General features: G+C 45.4%; 1 protein-coding gene and 1 pseudogene across 7 annotated transcripts in view; one reads left to right on the top strand and one right to left on the bottom strand.

Moving 5' to 3' along the window:
• Positions 1-2,675, top strand: part of LOC124041421 (DNA-binding protein Ikaros-like) — a 29,766-nt gene extending 27,091 nt beyond the window's left edge. For all 7 annotated transcript variants that reach the window (XM_046358972.1, XM_046358971.1, XM_046358975.1 and 4 more), the window contains one exon: positions 47-2,675. In XM_046358972.1, the coding sequence (XP_046214928.1) occupies positions 47-756 (710 nt within the window). In that variant the 3' untranslated portion in view covers positions 757-2,675. The remainder of the gene's footprint in view (positions 1-46) is intronic.
• A 7,040-nt stretch (positions 2,676-9,715) lies between these two features.
• On the bottom strand, positions 9,716-14,050 carry LOC124042258 (annotated as a pseudogene).
• Between the last annotated feature and the right edge of the window lie 4,352 nt (positions 14,051-18,402).

Below are 18,402 nucleotides of genomic sequence, written 5' to 3'. Positions count from 1 at the left end.
TAATTCTATTTGAATTGTAACATTGGTAATTCATCTGTTTCCTCAGGTGGGAAGCGTCTCTCCGACCTCTCCTTCGAGGGCAACCCCGGGGAACTGATGCAGCCTCATGTCATCGACCAGGCCATCAACAGCGCCATCAGCTACCTAGGTGCCGAGTCCCTGCGACCTCTCATCCAGACCTCCCCAACCTCCTCTGAGGTGGGGCTCATTGGCTCCATGTACCCCCTCCACAAGCTGCCTCCACAGGGACAAGGGGCGGGGGGCCACGGCCTGTCAGCCAAGGACAGCGCAGCTGAGAATTTGCTGCTGCTCGCCAAGTCCAAATCAGCCTCCAGCGAGAGGGACGGCTCCCCCAACCACAGTGGCCAGGATTCCACTGACACGGAGAGCAACAATGAAGAGAGGGCAGGTGGCGGGGCATCGGGCCTCATCTACCTGAACAACCACATCACGCCTGTGGTGCGTAATGGCGTGTTGCCCCTGGCAAAGGAGGAACAGCAGCGGCAGTACGAGGCCATGCGGGCCAGCATCGAGATGGCCTCAGAGGGGTTCAAGGTGCTGAGTGGAGAGGGGGAGCAGTTGAGGGCATATTGCTGTGAACACTGCCGCATCCTCTTCCTAGACCACGTGATGTACACCATCCACATGGGCTGCCACGGCTTCCGAGACCCCTTCGAGTGTAACCTCTGTGGCCACCGCAGTCAGGACCGATACGAGTTTTCCTCACACATGACCCGAGGGGAGCATTGCTACTGAGTGGCCCACTGAACACACACTACCACACGAACACACACACGCTCACACAGACATACCCCCACACACACTTGCTTATTTGAAAGTGGCGATTTTTATACATTGTCAAGAAATTGCATGTTTGAAAAACAAAGAACAAGACTAGTTTATGTTAACTTCACATGTTCAGGAGGAAAAGGGAAACGATTCCTCCATCTGCTTTTTAGAAAACAAAAGGTGGTAAAATAACTGTTCAGTGAACAAAACAAACAACTTAAAAAATCATTGTGCTTCAGCAGTAAGTATCATGTGTCACATACGGTATAGTTTTAAGTCTTTGATCTACCCTTTGATGTCTGTATACATTAAATAAACGTCTCTGTTTTCTGATAGCCTACCTGGAGAAATATCTGATAGCCTACCTGGAGAAATATCTGATAGCCTACCTGGAGAAATATCTGATAGCCTACCTGGAGAAATATCTGTATATTTTATTCTAAAGAATACAATCATACAATAAAGTTGTTTTTTAAATGGCAAGGTATTGCTTGACATTTACGTAAGGGGTAATCAACAAGAGGCTATGCGTTCTATGGAAAATAATGAAAGATGTGGAAGGTGTGTTCCACAACGCAGCAGAGGAGTGGAACTAAACCTTCCACTGAGTTGCATTATTATCCAGAGAACGCATAGAGCACCAAGTTGAATATCTCTTTTATACCATGGCTGTAATTTAGCACATTTGACACAAGACATGTGTTACTTTGCAGGTAGAAATGTGTTCGACATTCACTGTAGATTTTACTATAACTACAGCAGTTGCTGTGGTAACTAAACAAACAGACTTTTAAAATTTAACCAGGCAAGTCAGTTAAGAACCAATTCTTATTTACAATGACTGCCTACACCGACCAAACCCAGGCGACGCTGGGCCAATCGTGCACCGCCCTATGGAACTCAAAATCATGGCTGGTTGTGATGCAGCCTGGATTCGAACCAGGGTGTCTGTAATTAGACCCCTGTGCCACTCAGGAGCCTATGCCTGTTTAGCTAACCAAACCATCAGTACTAGCTTGCTATTATGAAAATGGGGATTTCAACAATACCAACATTGTTTTCAATTTGACTTTTGCTTTCAAAATGAGCTCAAACAAAACATGCAAGAATGAACTATATAATGAACTACATCCATAAGCAGTATATGTAATATACCGTGAATTATTTAACCAATAACAAAAAAAACACGCCCGAGGGGGTGTTATATATGGTCAATATACCACAACCCCCGAGGTGCATTATTGCTATTACAAACTGCTTACCAACATAATTAGAACAGTAAAAATAAATATTTGGTCATACCTGTGATGTACCATGGCTTTCAGCCAATGAGCATTCAGGGCTCAAACCACCCAGTTTATAAAGGCAATTATAAACTGGGTGGTTCGAATGTTGATTGGCTGACAGCTGTGGTATATCAGTCTGTATACCACGGGTATGACAAAACATTTATATTTACTGCTCTCATTACATTGGTCAACCAGTTTATAATAGCAATAAAGCACCTCGGGGGTTTGTGGTATATGGCCAATATACTGTACCACGGCTAAGGGCTGTATCCAGGCACCCAGTGTTGCATCGTGCTTAAGAACAGCCCTTAGCCGTGGTATATTGGCCATATACTGTACCACACCCCCTCTGGCCTTATTGCTTAAATAATGCACGCTCTAGAATGCCCTTCAAGCCAATCAGAAATGAGAATTCAGCAATGCTGTGGTATAAAGTTTTTTATGCATTATTTATGCTGTGTACACATGCATGTGTTTCTTTTTGTAATTTATTAGTTGGTGTTAGGGTTTCTTATGTTTGATTTGTTCAGTTCAAACATTCCCTACCATTAATCAAATGTGATAGATGGATTTGAGTTGAATAAACGAATGACCGAACTCGAGTGTTATTTACTGAAATATATTTTTGTTTGATATAAAGTATGGATGGTATTCAGTTTTGTCCCAGCTTTTGACCTCGGTGGCAGAGAAAATGTTACTCTCAATTTGAACTGAACTTTTAAAGTAACTTTACTCATACTGTATATCATGCTTGCAAATATCAATAAAGGATATTTTACATACCCCAAAATAATACTGATATTTGTTTGTTTTTTTCATAGTAAGATTCACCAGTTGAGAATAGCCTATAGGCAAAACTAGACGTGCAGTACATGACCCGAAACACTTGAGTGAGCAAACCTCTCAATACTTTCATTACTGCCATGATAACCTGTCATGTTTTGTCTTATATTGTCTTGTCATTTTGCTTTCCCTTCTGTTCGTTTTCCCCCTGCTGGTCTTTTTAGGTTCGTTCCCTTTTTTCTCTCTCCCTCCCTCTCTCTCTTCTCTCTATCGTTCCGTTCCTGCTCCCAGCTGTTCCTATTCCCCTAATCAATCATCTAATCTTTTCACACCTGTTCCGTATCTTGCCCTCTGATTAGAGTCCCTATTTCTCCCCTTGTCTTCCGTTTCTGTCCTGTCGGATCCTTGTATATTGTTCACCGTGCTGTGTCTTTGTCTCGCCCTGTCGTGTCGTGTTTCCCTCAGATGCTGCGTGTGAGCAGGTGTCTGAGTCTGCTACGGTCGGTGCCTTCCCGAGGCAACCTACAGTTTATGGTCGAGTCTCCAGTCTGTCCTCGTCACTACGAGTGGAATTAGTTTTTTATGCTTTGTTTACCGCTCCGATTTGTCTAGGAGTATTGCATATTTCCTTTACTGGAAGAAAGACTCTGTTTTCGCCAAGTCGCTTTTGGGTCCTCATTCACTTGCATAACAGAAGGATCACCAACCGCCTGTGCCTCTATTGCGGACTTGCTGGACATTTTGTCAATTCATGTCCAGTAAAAGCCAGAGCTCATCAGTAAGCGGAGGGCTACTGGTGAGCGCTACTACTCAGGTCTCTCCATCAAGATCCTGTACTACTATGTCGGTCCATCTACGCTGGACCGGTTCGGGTGCTACATGCAGTGCCTTGATAGACTCTGGGGCTGAGGGTTGTTTTATGGACGAAGCATGGGCTCGGAAACATGACATTCCTTTCAGACAGTTAGAGAAGCCTACGCCCATGTTCGCCTTAGATGGTAGTCATCTCCCAGTATCAGATATGAGACACTACCTTTAACCCTCACAGTATCTGGTAACCACAGTGAGACTATTTCCTTTTTGATTTTTCGTTCACCTTTTACACCTGTTGTTTTGGGTCATCCCTGGCTAGTATGTCATAATCCTTCTATTAATTGGTCTAGTAATTCTATCCTTTCCTGAAACGTTTCTTGTCATGTGAAGTGTTTAATGTCTGCTATCCCTCCCGTTTCTTCTGTCCCCACTTCTCAGGAGGAACCTGGCGATTTGACAGGAGTGCCGGAGGAATATCATGATCTGCGCACGGTCTTCAGTCGGTCCCGAGCCAACTCCCTTCCTCCTCACCGGTCGTATGATTGTAGTATTGATCTCCTTCCGGGGACCACTCCTCCTCGGGGTAGACTATACTCTCTGTCGGCTCCCGAACGTAAGGCTCTCGAGGATTATTTGTCTGTGTCTCTTGACGCCGGTACCGTAGTGCCTTCTTCCTCTCCGGCCGGGGTGGGGTTTTTTTTTGTTAAGAAGAAGGACGGTACTCTGCGCCCCTGTGTGGATTATCGAGGGCTGAATGACATAACGGTTAAGAATCGTTATCCGCTTCCCCTTATGTCATCAGCCTTCGAGATTCTGCAGGGAGCCAGGTGCTTTACTAAGTTGGACCTTCGTAACGCTTACCATCTCGTGCGCATCAGAGAGGGGGACGAGTGGAAAACGGCGTTTAACACTCCGTTAGGGCATTTTGAGTACCGGGTTCTGCCGTTTGGTCTCGCCAATGAGCCAGCTGTTTTTCAGGCATTAGTTAATGATGTTCTGAGAGACATGCTGAACATCTTTGTTTTTGTCTACCTTGACGATATCCTGATTTTTTCACCGTCACTCGAGATTCATGTTCAGCACGTTCGACGTGTACTCCAGCGCCTTTTAGAGAATTGTCTCTACGTGAAGGCTGAGAAGTGCTCTTTTCATGTCTCCTCCGTTACTTTTCTCGGTTCTGTTATTTCCGCTGAAGGCATTCAGATGGATCCCGCTAAGGTCCAAGCTGTCAGTGAGTGGCCCGTTCCAAGGTCACGTGTCGAGTTGCAGCGCTTTCTAGGTTTCGCTAATTTCTATCGGCGTTTCATTCGGAATTTCGGTCAAGTTGCTGCCCCTCTCACAGCTCTTACTTCTGTCAAGACGTGTTTTAAGTGGTCCGGTTCCGCCCAGGGAGCTTTTGATCTTCACAAGGAACGTTTTACGTCCGCTCCTATCCTCGTTACTCCTGACGTCACTAGACAATTCATTGTCGAGGTTGACGCTTCAGAGGTAGGCGTGGGAGCCATTCTATCCCAGCGCTTCCAGTCTGACGATAAGGTTCATCCTTGCGCTTATTTTTCTCATCGCCTGTCGCCATCGGAACGCAACTATGATGTGGGTAACCGCGAACTGCTCGCCATCCGCTTAGCCCTAGGCGAATGGCGACAGTGGTTGGGGGGCGACCGTTCCTTTGTCGTTTGGACAGACCATAAGAACCTTGAGTACATCCGTTCTGCCAAACGACTTAATGCACGTCAAGCTCGTTGGGCGTTGTTTTTCGCTCGTTTCGAGTTTGTGATTTCTTACCGTCCGGGTAGTAAGAACACCAAGCCTGATGCCTTATCCCGTCTCTTTAGTTCTTCTGTGGCTTCTACTGATCCCGAGGGGATTCTTCCTTATGGGCGTGTTGTCGGGTTGACAGTCTGGGGAATTGAAAGACAGGTTAAGCAAGCACTCACGCACACTGCGTCGCCGCGCTTGTCCTAGTAACCTTCTTTTCGTTCTTGTTTCCACTCGTCTGGCTGTTCTTCAGTGGGCTCACTCTGCCAAGTTAGCTGGTCATCCCGGCGTTCGAGGTACTCTTGCTTCTATTCGCCAGCGCTTTTGGTGGCCTACTCAGGAGCGTGACACGCGCCGTTTCGTGGCTGCTTGTTCGGACTGCGCGCAGACTAAGTCAGGTAACTCTCCTCCTGCCGGTCGTCTCAGACCGCTTCCCATTCCTTCTCGACCATGGTCTCACATCGCCTTAGACTTCATTACCGGTCTGCCTTTGTCTGCGGGGAAGACTGTGATTCTTACGGTTGTCGATAGGTTCTCTAAGGCGGCACATTTCATTCCCCTCGCTAAACTTCCTTCCGCTAAGGAGACGGCACAAATCATCATCGAGAATGTGTTCAGAATTCATGGCCTCCCGTTAGACGCCGTTTCAGACAGAGGCCCGCAATTCACGTCACAGTTTTGGAGGGAGTTCTGTCGTTTGATTGGTGCGTCCGTCAGTCTCTCTTCCGGGTTTCATCCCCAGTCTAACGGTCAAGCAGAAAGGGCCAATCAGACGATTGGTCGCATACTACGCAGCCTTTCTTTTAGAAACCCTGCGTCTTGGGCAGAACAGCTCCCCTGGGCAGAATACGCTCACAACTCGCTTCCTTCGTCTGCTACCGGGTTATCTCCGTTTCAGAGTAGTCTGGGTTACCAGCCTCCTCTGTTCTCATCCCAGCTTGCCGAGTCCAGCGTTCCCTCCGCTCAAGCGTTTGTCCAACGTTGTGAGCGCACCTGGAGGAGGGTGAGGTCTGCACTTTGCCGTTACAGGGCACAGACTGTGAGAGCCGCCAATAAACGTAGGATTAAGAGTCCTAGGTATTGTTGCGGCCAGAGAGTGTGGCTTTCCACTCGCAACCTTCCCCTTACGACAGCTTCTCGTAAGTTGACTCCGCGGTTCATTGGTCCGTTCCGTGTCTCCCAGGTCGTCAATCCTGTCGCTGTGCGACTGCTTCTTCCGCGACATCTTCGTCGCGTCCATCCTGTCTTCCATGTCTCCTGTGTCAAGCCCTTTCTTCGCACCCCCCGTTCGTCTTCCCTCCCCCTCCCGTCCTTGTCGAGAGCGCACCTATTTACAAGGTACGTAGGATCATGGACATGCGTTCTCGGGGACGGGGTCACCAATACTTAGTGGATTGGGAGGGTTACGGTCCTGAGGAGAGGAGTTGGGTTCCGTCTCGGGAAGTGCTGGACCGTTCACTGATTGATGATTTCCTCCGTTGCCGCCAGGATTCCTCCTCGAGTGCGCCAGGAGGCGCTCGGTGAGTGGGGGGGGTACTGTCATGTTTTGTCTTATATTGTCTTGTCATTTTGCTTTCCCTTCTGTTCGTTTTCCCCCTGCTGGTCTTTTTAGGTTCGTTCCCTTTTTTCTCTCTCCCTCCCTCTCTCTCTTCTCTCTATCGTTCCGTTCCTGCTCCCAGCTGTTCCTATTCCCCTAATCAATCATCTAATCTTTTCACACCTGTTCCGTATCTTGCCCTCTGATTAGAGTCCCTATTTCTCCCCTTGTCTTCCGTTTCTGTCCTGTCGGATCCTTGTATATTGTTCACCGTGCTGTGTCTTTGTCTCGCCCTGTCGTGTCGTGTTTCCCTCAGATGCTGCGTGTGAGCAGGTGTCTGAGTCTGCTACGGTCGGTGCCTTCCCGAGGCAACCTACAGTTTATGGTCGAGTCTCCAGTCTGTCCTCGTCACTACGAGTGGAATTAGTTTTTTATGCTTTGTTTACCGCTCCGATTTGTCTAGGAGTATTGCATATTTCCTTTACTGGAATAAAGACTCTGTTTTCGCCAAGTCGCTTTTGGGTCCTCATTCACTTGCATAACATAACCAAATGGATAAATACATTTATAGAAATATGAAATGTAATTGCACTTTCTCAAACGTTCCTAAATCGGTAAGTTCACGTGCCAGTCATTCAAAATGTAGCCACTACTTGTCACGGAAAAAAAGACTGAATGATTGACATTTCATATTCCCGGTGAAAATATATATATTTTTTCAAAGCAAAAACATTGCAGCCAATTTGAATTAATGCTGAATAAATGAATGCTTATTGTATTTAAACTAAGTAAGATACTTTTCATGACTTCTAACTCCAACATGGGCTTGCTAAAGGGTCCTGACTATCAGGTTAAAATAGAAATAGATGAATGATATAATGAAACCACATGAACACCAAGCAGCAGTACACTGGGGCTTGAAGGACAGAGGATTTGATTAGGTAATTTACTGTAGTTCAAAAAGATCTAGCAATAGAGGAGTAAGGCTCAGAATTCAGGAAAATATCTACAAGGCAGGGCACTGAACACTGGACATGATCACCTGAGAGAAAAGAGTGCTAACACACAGAACCAGACAGAACGACTGCCGGGGGGGATGCTAACACACAGAACCAGACAGAATGACTGCCGGGGGGGATGCTAACACCCAGAACCAGACAGAATGACTGCCGGGGTTGGGGGGAGGGGTGGTAACACACAGAGGACCAGAGAAAGGAATGCCAGGCCAGAGAGAAGATGTGGGTGAATGCTACATATAGCACAGAGATAACCTAGAAGAGTGAAATACATGACCAAGGGGGGACACAGAACAAGAGAGTGGACAACTAGCTAGCTAGCACACTGAGGATGAGGCAGTGGAGCATGAGGCTAGGGCCAGGGCTCAGAGGACCAGGCCTAGCTTCCTGGAGAGAGAGGCGAGGCCCAGCAGAGGAGCTCATCAGGGCTGTGCAGTGACAACGGTGTCCTTCCAGATGGCTACTATGTGATTCTGCAGAAATGGGAAGCAGCTGTGGGCAGCGACGAGGCTCCCTCCACGCTTCACTGGGACCTAACAGGGGAGGGAGGACATTTGCATAAAAGGAATAATCTGGCCAACACCCCCCCCCCCCCCCCCCGCCAGAATCCCAAATGTCACTTCCCCTTTCGGACAGTTTACTGAAATAGGCCTACTCTACCATTTAAGAATCAGTGAACTATTCCATTAGGGAGGATCCTATTTGAGCATGCCAGATTATGTCCAGAGTAAAATATCATGGAAAAAGCATCAGAATTTAACATGCCCACAAGTCATATCTGTTAATCTTAGGAATTGTTGGAAAAGCGTTTATCCATATGGACTGCAAATGTCATACTGGTCCTCACGGGTTTAGATTACATGCGCAGACCGTGGGCGACCGTGATCATAGCTCAAACTGAGACAAATAAAAGGGCATACTACTGTAAAACATGGATGTATGGGCCTATTTGGCAGTCAGCAACTAAAATAATACACAAGACATGTTTATCTCCAATGTATCATCTTATATCCTCTTGACAGGGATCATTTTCCTTTGTAACCTAGTACTGTTCAACTTCAATTCAAAGCCAAAACTCAACCCAACATTCCTAGACATATAACATAAGGTGTTAAAGATACATGACGTTAGAAGATGACATTATTCTTGGTGTCAAGTGGCTGGATCTGCCAGCGCCTGAGGAATTCTGTGCATCTGGCCCGGTCCAGCTGCGGGGAGCCCCGCTGTTCTGACAAGCTTCCACCAGCCCTCTGGGATATGCTCAGTACTTGCATTGCTGGCTAATTTTACAAAGTTTCAACACTGAAGCCAGCCCCAGAACTCTGAAATATTAATCAGGGACTTGACAAAAAGATGAAAAATACATGAAATACTTTTTTCATGGTCTTCCAGTTTTTCAAAGATTGTTTCATGAAAATTACATTACAATTTCATTTCATGTGTGCACAATCTATAATCGTCTACTCCTCGACCAGTGGCAGTCTATGTCCAGAAAGGCGTTCAACTGAAAAGGAGATCAACTACATTCAAAATCTCTGTTGACTCCTTGTGCATCTGGAGGACCAAGAATTGGCAGAGAAGGAAAAAAGTTGTGGCTTTCAGGAGAGGACAGTCTTGCATTTGGTGAAACCTGACTAAATAGCTTTGTGAGGTCAGCAGGATACCAAAAGTACCTGTTTTGGGATAATTCAAATATGGATTCTTACACAAACATTAAATGAGTTTTCCTGTTTTGTCAAGTACCAGTTTAATAGCACATAGTCACTGTGGCAGGAAGAGAGGCAATACAAGGCAGATCTGTGGGCAAGCCTTAACATGAGACCAGGATACTCTCAGCATTAACCAACTTCCCCAGCCATGGTTGGCACATCCATTAGTTAAAGGCCCCTTACGGTTATCTTTTTTTTGTTTTACAATGAAAATGGTCAAAAAAGGGGGGGGGGGGGGGGGGGGCTTCTTAGCAAAGACTAATTTCTTAAGCAAGAATTTAGCTTGGTCTGTCTGGGAGTTGTCTGAGTGAGAAGCCTAGTTGCATGAGACTAATGGGAGGGATCAGTAACCTGAAAACTAGCTGTTATTGGTAGAGGTTTGAAACACTCTTTGTTATTGATCTATTAAAACGTTTTGGGCGACCGACCAGACTCACATAGAAATATGCGTTATAGATTTGTCATTCTAATTGAAAGTCTAAGAAGCGGTAGATCTGTTCTGTGCTACATTTCTATGCCTCCCATTCTTAAGTTTCATTTCTTCGTCTTTTACTTTCAGTTTTGTACACCAGCTTTAAAACAGCTGAAAATAAATATTTTTTCCAAAACCAAAAATATTGTCACAGCAGTTTAGATGGCACAACAATTCTCTACACTATACTTGTTTTGTCAAACTGAAATTAGGCAAAGTATTAGAATTTTTACAACCAGCAAATGGTGAGGCAATTTCTGCATAGTGTAACTTTATCTTATACCGCCTGGTGATCTCGCCAGGCAGGCCAAAACTCCACCAAACCAGGCTCAAATTTCAGGCGGTCTTCTCAAACAGCCTTTACACTAAAAGGGCATTATCATCATCTTCACAGTATTACTCCAACCCCTTAGCGTGGAAATATATATAAAACACAGTAAATAGACCAATAAGAGTTTCAAACCTCTCTGCCAATAACAGCTAGTTTTCCCCTCCCCACTCAGACCACTCCCTGACAGTCCTAGCTAAATTATTACTTTAGAAATTGCTATTTTTATTTCTTTTTTTACCATTTTAATTGAAAACAAATCACAGTAAGGTACTTCATTTTCACCCAGAAATTACTTGATAGAGATAAAAAACAGCTGCATTGGACCTTAAACAACCCGAGTTGATGAGAAACTGATAGCTGATGTAGGCCTATATTCATCTACTTCGGATAAACAGGTAGCAAATGGAGTGAAACGGGAACATATGGCCACATGGCCCCATAACCCACCCTCAGAAAAATGCTTTGCCACATTTCCTCTCTGTGTACAAAAGGAAAAGCTGTTAGCAATGCATTACCAAAAAAAATTCAGCAAATTTATTAACAACATATTACTTACACCAAAATCTTATTTTGTGAATCCAAGTGTAAAAAATAATAATAACATATATTTTTGAATAGATATACTGTGCCATGGATCAGTAAGTGAAAAATCAAGTTAACACTCAGAAAGAATATTTTAAAAAGAATAATCTTATGGTAGTCTGTCACAGGAAAACTAACATTTAAATGAAAGGTAATTTACTGAACAAAACAAATTAAATATATCCCCAACAGCAGTAAATGTTAAATATAGGCTGATATTGGTAATGTGAGTCTATACTGCTGCCCAGATCAACGACCACAACCAAAAGTCTTGTTCCACCCCTCATAGAGCTCCAGGTCTTTGGCTGAGACGCTGGGCCTTACTGTCCTCAGGGCCTCCTGGAAGTCACAGTGGAGGATGGGCCGCACCTGGTCGGGGGTGATGGTGGCAATGTCACGGAGCTGGATGCGCCGGATGGGGCCAAGCGCTGCCTCCCGAAACAGAAAAGCCCTCCGTCCCTGTGACCATGGTCTCCAGCTCGTCCTCTCCCAGCTGGCTCTTCTCACAGGCCATGAAGTGAGAGACTATCTGCCGTCGGGCAGCTGCCTCGGGAGGGGGATGTAGAGACGCTTGGCAAGGCGCCGCCGGGCCGCTTCGTCTATCTCCTGAGGGCGGTTGGTGGCCCCCAACACCAGGACGCGGTCGTCGGCTGAGGTGGCTGCCCCGTCCAGCTGAACCAGGAACTGTGCTCACCGTCCGTACGCTGGGACAGAAGAGTCAATCTCGTTGATGAACATAGCAGCTGGCTGATGGCAGCGGACGATGGCGAAGAGTGCTCTAACCATCTTCTCTCCCTCCCCCACCCACTTCGAGGTGAGAGACGAGGCACTGATGCTGAAGAAGGTGGCCCCTGACTGGCAAGCAATGCACTTCCCGATCAGAGTTTTTCCTGTGCCCGGGGCCCGAATAGGGGGATGCCTTTGGGTCGACCACGGAGGCCAGTGAAGATGTCAGGCCGGAGCATAGGCCACACCACAATCTCCTTGATCATGGCCTTTGCAAACTCCAGGCCAGCGATGTCGTCCCAGGCTACGGGCGGTCCATCGTCCATAATTTCACTGATGATAAGCTCGATGATCTTGGGCTCAAAGTTTTTCAGATGCTCGTCTACTGGCTGAGTCTCCTGAGCATTGCTGCTACCGACAACACTCTCTTTGTCCTCTGGCCTCGACATGGGGGACACACATTTGGAAAATGTCCCCTGTGGTCTGTTGGCCCCCAGTGACTTCTTAGTGGCACCCCCGATGGCAGCTGCTGGGCTCTCTGGGACTGGTGGGGGTGTTTTTTCTGCTGATCAACAATAAACTGCTCCCGTGCCGTTTTGAAGTTTGTGCCACCACAGCATGGGTCTTGCCTTGCCTGTCCTCCAGATGCCCCCCCTCTGCCATTCTCTCCACCAGAGTTGTAAAACGTCTTCCTCTTGGAGGTGTTAGCGTTTAAAACAGACTGGTGACCTGCAGGGGCTGGGTTTGGTTGTGGTGGAGCTGAGGAGTGCTGGCAAAACAGAGACTGAGCCCATGCTGAGGGGCCAGCAGAGGAAGGGGGTAGCTGGGGACTCCCTGAGCGCCTCTTGGTCTTTCTGCTGTAGCACTATGTAAAATGCTGAAAGTGCTGTTGCCCTCAGGCTTGGGCCATGATGAGGGTCCCAATGCTTTGAATGGAGTCTCTGCAGCTTCGAGTCCAGTGGAAGGGAAGAGACAGGGCGCTGCCTCTTTTCTCTTGTCCAACGAAGATGTTAACATCTGCAGGTGGCACAAGGGACTTTCCACCCCGTCCCAGCCCGAAGCATCTTCTGCACGCAAGGCAGCTCCAGCACACCCGCAGTTGTCAGGGACGATTCCCATTTGTCGCTGTGGTTCCTCTGACTGCAGGCCAGGTTCAGTACGCTCTCTGCATAGTTGTTAAGCCCCGTGCGAGGTTCTTCCGAGTCCAGCACTGCAGCATAGCGCTCCGAGTAGGTCCTGAGCAGGGAGCCCGTGCCGGCCTGAGAGAGCTGGGCGCTCGCCCATGCATATTGTATGGCAAGGATGTGCACCCGATAGGCGTCTGCCGTCTGTTCAGGTGTGCAGGTGCCAGATGAAATGTCAAAGGATCTCCTCTGCCACTCGCCCAGGTGTGCACCACTCATGCCTGGCGTGCTCCCGCCTGTTTGAGGAATGGGGGACAGGAGTCATTAAAAATGCATGACACAAGAAGCAGCCAAGCAAACAACAACACACACACATTTTATAAGTCTTTAAAAAAAAAGACATCACCACATTATAACACTTATTCAATATAAGTCATGTCTAGACTTACAAGTAGCTAAACTTACATAGCCAGCTATGACATATTGTGATGATGAATATACCGATAAGTGAAAGATAACGTAGTTCAAATATGTACCCCTTAGCATTGGCTCCAGCCTGTGGCAGAAGCCAGCTAGCTGTTTCCCCTAAATTACTGTTGTCATTTCTCACTCACGCTGCGCATATTCTCATAACAGAGCCTTGATAAATGCTGCGCGATTGAAACAAAACGACTTGGAACACAATTTACATTTAGGATGCTCATTTTCTCAGGAAAGAGGGATGCGCTAGCCCGGGTTTCCCCCGAACCAGCGCCAAATTCGAGCTATGCCATGGAAACGGGGCTCCATTGTTGGCTAACGTTAGCTCACTGTTCCTAGACTGTTTAGCTAACGACTGTAGTACCGGCTAAACTACTGTAGTACCGGCTAAGATAGCAAGATCCAAGTTAGCCAGTTGACTTAGCTACTAACCTACTGTAACTGTCGTGTTCGACATATCTCGACTTACCACAGATAAGTAACAAACAGTTGTAGCTTGGAAAATAGAGAGCATAACTTTTTTGCACCACGGAAAAGTTGTTATATCAATATCACATTCGCAGCTGGAAGTACAAAAAATTATTCCCGCGCCAACTCGTTGAAATCACCCCTATGTTATTTTTGGGACGTCAGGTGACCTTTCTTCTTCTTCATTTTTAAAATTATTTTTGTCTTTCTTCTTCAATGATATCATGGCGGACCGCAAACAAACTTTAAAGTGCATGCTGCCATCTATTGTGCTGGAATGTAATTCTGCCCAATTCTATACTATTTAAAAAAGATATATATTTTTATTTAACATTTATTTAACTATGGAAGTCAGTTAAATTTGTTTATTTACAATGACGGCCAAACCCAGACAATGCTGGGCCAATTGTGCGCCACCCTATCGGACTCCCAATCTTGGCCGGATGTGATACAGTCTGGATTCAAACCAGGGACTGTAGTGACACCTCTTGCACTGAGATGCAGTGCCTTAGACCGCTGCACCACACATACTGCCATGAAAATACATTTCTAAACCAAATAAATCCCTACCAACTCCCCAACCCCCAACCCCATTAAACTTGATCTAAATCATGCTGAAAAACTCCACCCTTGTTCAGCATGTCAACAGCCATATCAACAGTAACATCTGTTACCCCCAATATCACTTTTGCCGTCTCCACAATAACCTTCAACCTGGCATTTCTGCGTCCCACAACCCAAATCTTATTGATAACCTTACCAATAAAAGCTATGAAGTCAACATTGGCAACGCACATTCATGAACGCAAGATTTCGGAACCATGCCAGGACCATCAGAAGCACCAGCCCCAACAGTAGGTCCACTTACTACAGGAACATCCTTATAAGCTCCATCAGTCCGCGCTGTAGTTCTACCAATCTGTCTTACAGCCTCTGCATATAATACATCATGACTGATCCTATATCTCTGAGCCGCTCTAGCGTCTCTCTGCACCTGTCATCCACCAAATGCTACACTGAGTTCTCCCCCACAATTACAGCACTTAACCTTCACATTGCTTCAACATTCACCGTAATCATGGCACATATTTTCTTTCCTTTACAATGAGCAGCTATATGTCCCCTTCTTTGGCATCTAAAACATTGCAGTGCATATGGGACAAATTCTCTAACATTGAAACTAAGGAATCCTTTCATATGTACTTTTCCAGGAAAACTTCCTCAAACCTCAGCATCCCTGATAAGCTTTCACTTCTTTGACCCTCTTTCCTACTGATCAACCTTTAGGACTCAATCACTCTGCCTCCCTTCAAATTTTCTTTAACATCATCTATGGACATAGATATTGGAACCCCAGTGAGGACTCCCCCCAATATACCATGGGGGTCCTGAGTGGCACAGCAGTCTAAGGCACTGCATCTCAGGGCTAGAGGTGTCACTACAGATGCCCTGGTTTGAATCCAGGCTGTATCCCAACTGGCTGTGATTGGGAGTCCCATAGGGCGGCACACAATTGACCCATCATCTGGGTTTGACCGTTGTAGGCCGTCATTGTAAATAAGAATTTGTTCTTAACTGACTTGCCTAGTTAGATATAAATAAAACTAGGTTTTACATGGTTTTATTGGCAGACTCCATCCAAAAAGGTGTATTGCCACCACCAACTGGGTAGGGTAAAATACTTTAACGAAAATAAAATATAAAAATAATAATAAATAAATAAAGCTAAACAAAAATCAATGTAATCTTTCACTTACTAAAATGTACTTAGATCCCTACACAGGCTCTGGGGCCTGAGAGGGGGAAGCATCTTCAGAAAATTAAATCTAGAATTGGCTTCCTATTTTGCTACAAATCATCCTTCACTCATGCTGCCAAACATACCCTTGTAAAACTGACTATCCTACCGATCCTCAACTTCGGTGAAGTAATTTACAAAATAGCCTCCAACACTCTACTAAGCAAATTGGATGTAGTCTATCACAGTGCCATCCATTTTGTCACCAAAGCCCCATATACTACCCACCACTGCGACCTGTATGTTCTCGTTGGCTGGCCCTCGCTTCATACTTGTCGCCAAACCCACTGGCTCCAGGTCATTTTCAAGTCTTTGCTAGGTAAAGCCCGGCCTTATCTCAGTTCACTGGTCACCATAGCAGCACCCACCCACAGCACGCGCTCCAGCAGGTATATTTCACTGGTCAACCCCAAAGCCAATTCCTACTTTGGCCGCCTCTCCTTCCAGTTCTCTACTGCCAATGACTGGAACAAACTGCAAAAATCACTGAAGCTGGAGAGTCTTATCTCCCTCTCTAACTTCAAGCACCAGCTGTTAGAGCAGCTCACAGATCATTACACCTGTACATAGCCCACCTGTAAATAGCTCATCCAACTACCTCATCCCCATACTGTTATTTATTTATTTTGCTCCTTTGCACCCCAGTACTTGCACATTCATCTTCTGCACATCTATCACTCCAGTGATTAATTGCTATATCGTAATTACCTCGCCACTATGGCCTATTTATTGCCTTATCTCCCTTATCTTACCTCATTTGCACACACTGTATATATACATACTTTTTTCCCTACTGTATTAATGACTGTATGTTTGTTTATTCCATGTGTAACTCTGTGTTGTTGTATGTGTCAAACTGCTTTGCTTTATATTGGCTAGGTCGCAGTTGTAAAGGAGAACTTGTTCTCAACTAGCCTACCTGGTTAAATAAAGGTGAAATAAATCAAATAAATAAACACAGTATTGTCTGCAATGTTTCAGCTGTGAAATCTTGGAGATCAAAGAACCTTTTAGACACTTTCACAATGATTTCCAGTTTCTTTGATTTTTTGTTCAGTTGTCCTGTACAAATAATCACTAGAGCAATAAACGCAACAAAATCAACCTTCTTCACAATTAATATTCAGGATCATCAACTGACTGACATCGACAGACTGTTGGGCATCATCCACTGCCATAGCAGTGTGTTTCCAGCTACTCTTCTGGACTGTGAGTTCATTACGCTTCGTAAAGAAATTGACCTACCAACTAACCCTACACCCATTAAAAAACCTCAACACTATTCCACTACTTGGCCCGAACTGATCCTACACCAGGCCGGCAGCCTGGGAGGACAGGACACAATCACTCAACACACCTTATAACTCTTCTGCAGTAAAATCTTGTACACCAAAGTACATCTCTGCAGCTGCCACCAACACAGCTGCTATCTGTGATTTGTTCCTGCTGAGGGAGGTAGCCTAGCGGTTAAGAGTACTGGGCCAGTAACTTAAAGGTCACTGGTTCGAATTGCTGCAACACAACCATAAGCTTGGCATACGTCGGGTGATGTCACTCCTACGCAACACTCGTTTCTCAATCATGCAGGGATTTGTAGATCTATGTAGCTATACATAGGGCTAGATGGGACTTATGTTTACACCTCCTGTGAACACTTGTGTAAGGGAGGTAAGGCACTATAGTCTAGGGTACAATTCGAACTGGGCCTAACCCTGAGCCCTCCCCTCTCAAATCAAGTGCATGACGCCATCTGGTGGTGAAGATATAGCTAATACCAGAAAACTGCTACTGTACTTTGGAAATGAAAATATGTTCAGTTTAATGAGGGATAGTCTTGGCAAGTCCAGAAAATCCAGTCCAATAAGTTCAGTTCAAGTTCAGTCAGTCCAGTCAAGTATACTCCAGTCCAGTCTAGTCAGTCAAGTCTATATACGGTACCAGTCAAAAGTTTGGAAACACCTACTCATTCAAAGGTTTTTCTTTATTTTTACTATTTTCTACATTGTAGAATAATAGTGAAGACATCAAAACCTTGAAATAATACAAGTGGAATCATGTAGTAAGCAAAAAAGTGTTAAACAAATCAAAATATATTTTATATTTGAGGTTCTTCAGGGTAGTCACCCTTTGCCTTGATGACAACTATGCAAACTCTTGGGATTCTCTCAACCAGCTTCATGAGGTAGACACCTATAATGCATTTCAATTAACAGGTGTGCCTTGTTAAAAGTTAATTTGTGGAATTTATTTTCTTCTTAATGCGTTTGTGTTGTGACAAGGTAGGGGTGGTATACAGAAGACAGCCCTATTTGGTAAAAGACTAAGTCCATATTATGGAAAGAACAGCTCAAATAAGCAAAGTGAAATGACAGTCCATCATTAGTTTAAGAAATGAAGGTCAGTCAAGGTGTAACATTTCAAGAACTTTGAAAGTTTCTTGAAGTGCAATTGCAAAAACCATCAAGCGCTATGATGAAACTGGCTCTCATGAGGACCGCCATAAGAAAGGAAGACCCAGAGTTACCTCTGCTGCAGAGGATTAGTTCATTAGAGTTACCCGTTTCAGAAAATGCAGCCTTCATGGTCGAATTGCTCTAAATAAACCAGTAGTAAAAGACACCGATAAAAGGAAGAGACTTGCTTGGGCCAAGAAACACGAGCATTGGACATTAGACCGGTGGAAATCTGTCCTTTGATCTGATGAGTCAAATTAGAAATGTTTGGTTC

This window comes from Oncorhynchus gorbuscha, linkage group LG08 (genome assembly GCF_021184085.1).
Source record: "Oncorhynchus gorbuscha isolate QuinsamMale2020 ecotype Even-year linkage group LG08, OgorEven_v1.0, whole genome shotgun sequence".
Taxonomy (NCBI): Eukaryota; Metazoa; Chordata; class Actinopteri; order Salmoniformes; family Salmonidae; genus Oncorhynchus; species Oncorhynchus gorbuscha.
Note: the sequence above shows the minus strand (reverse complement) of the source record. Positions and strands in the feature narration are given on the sequence as shown.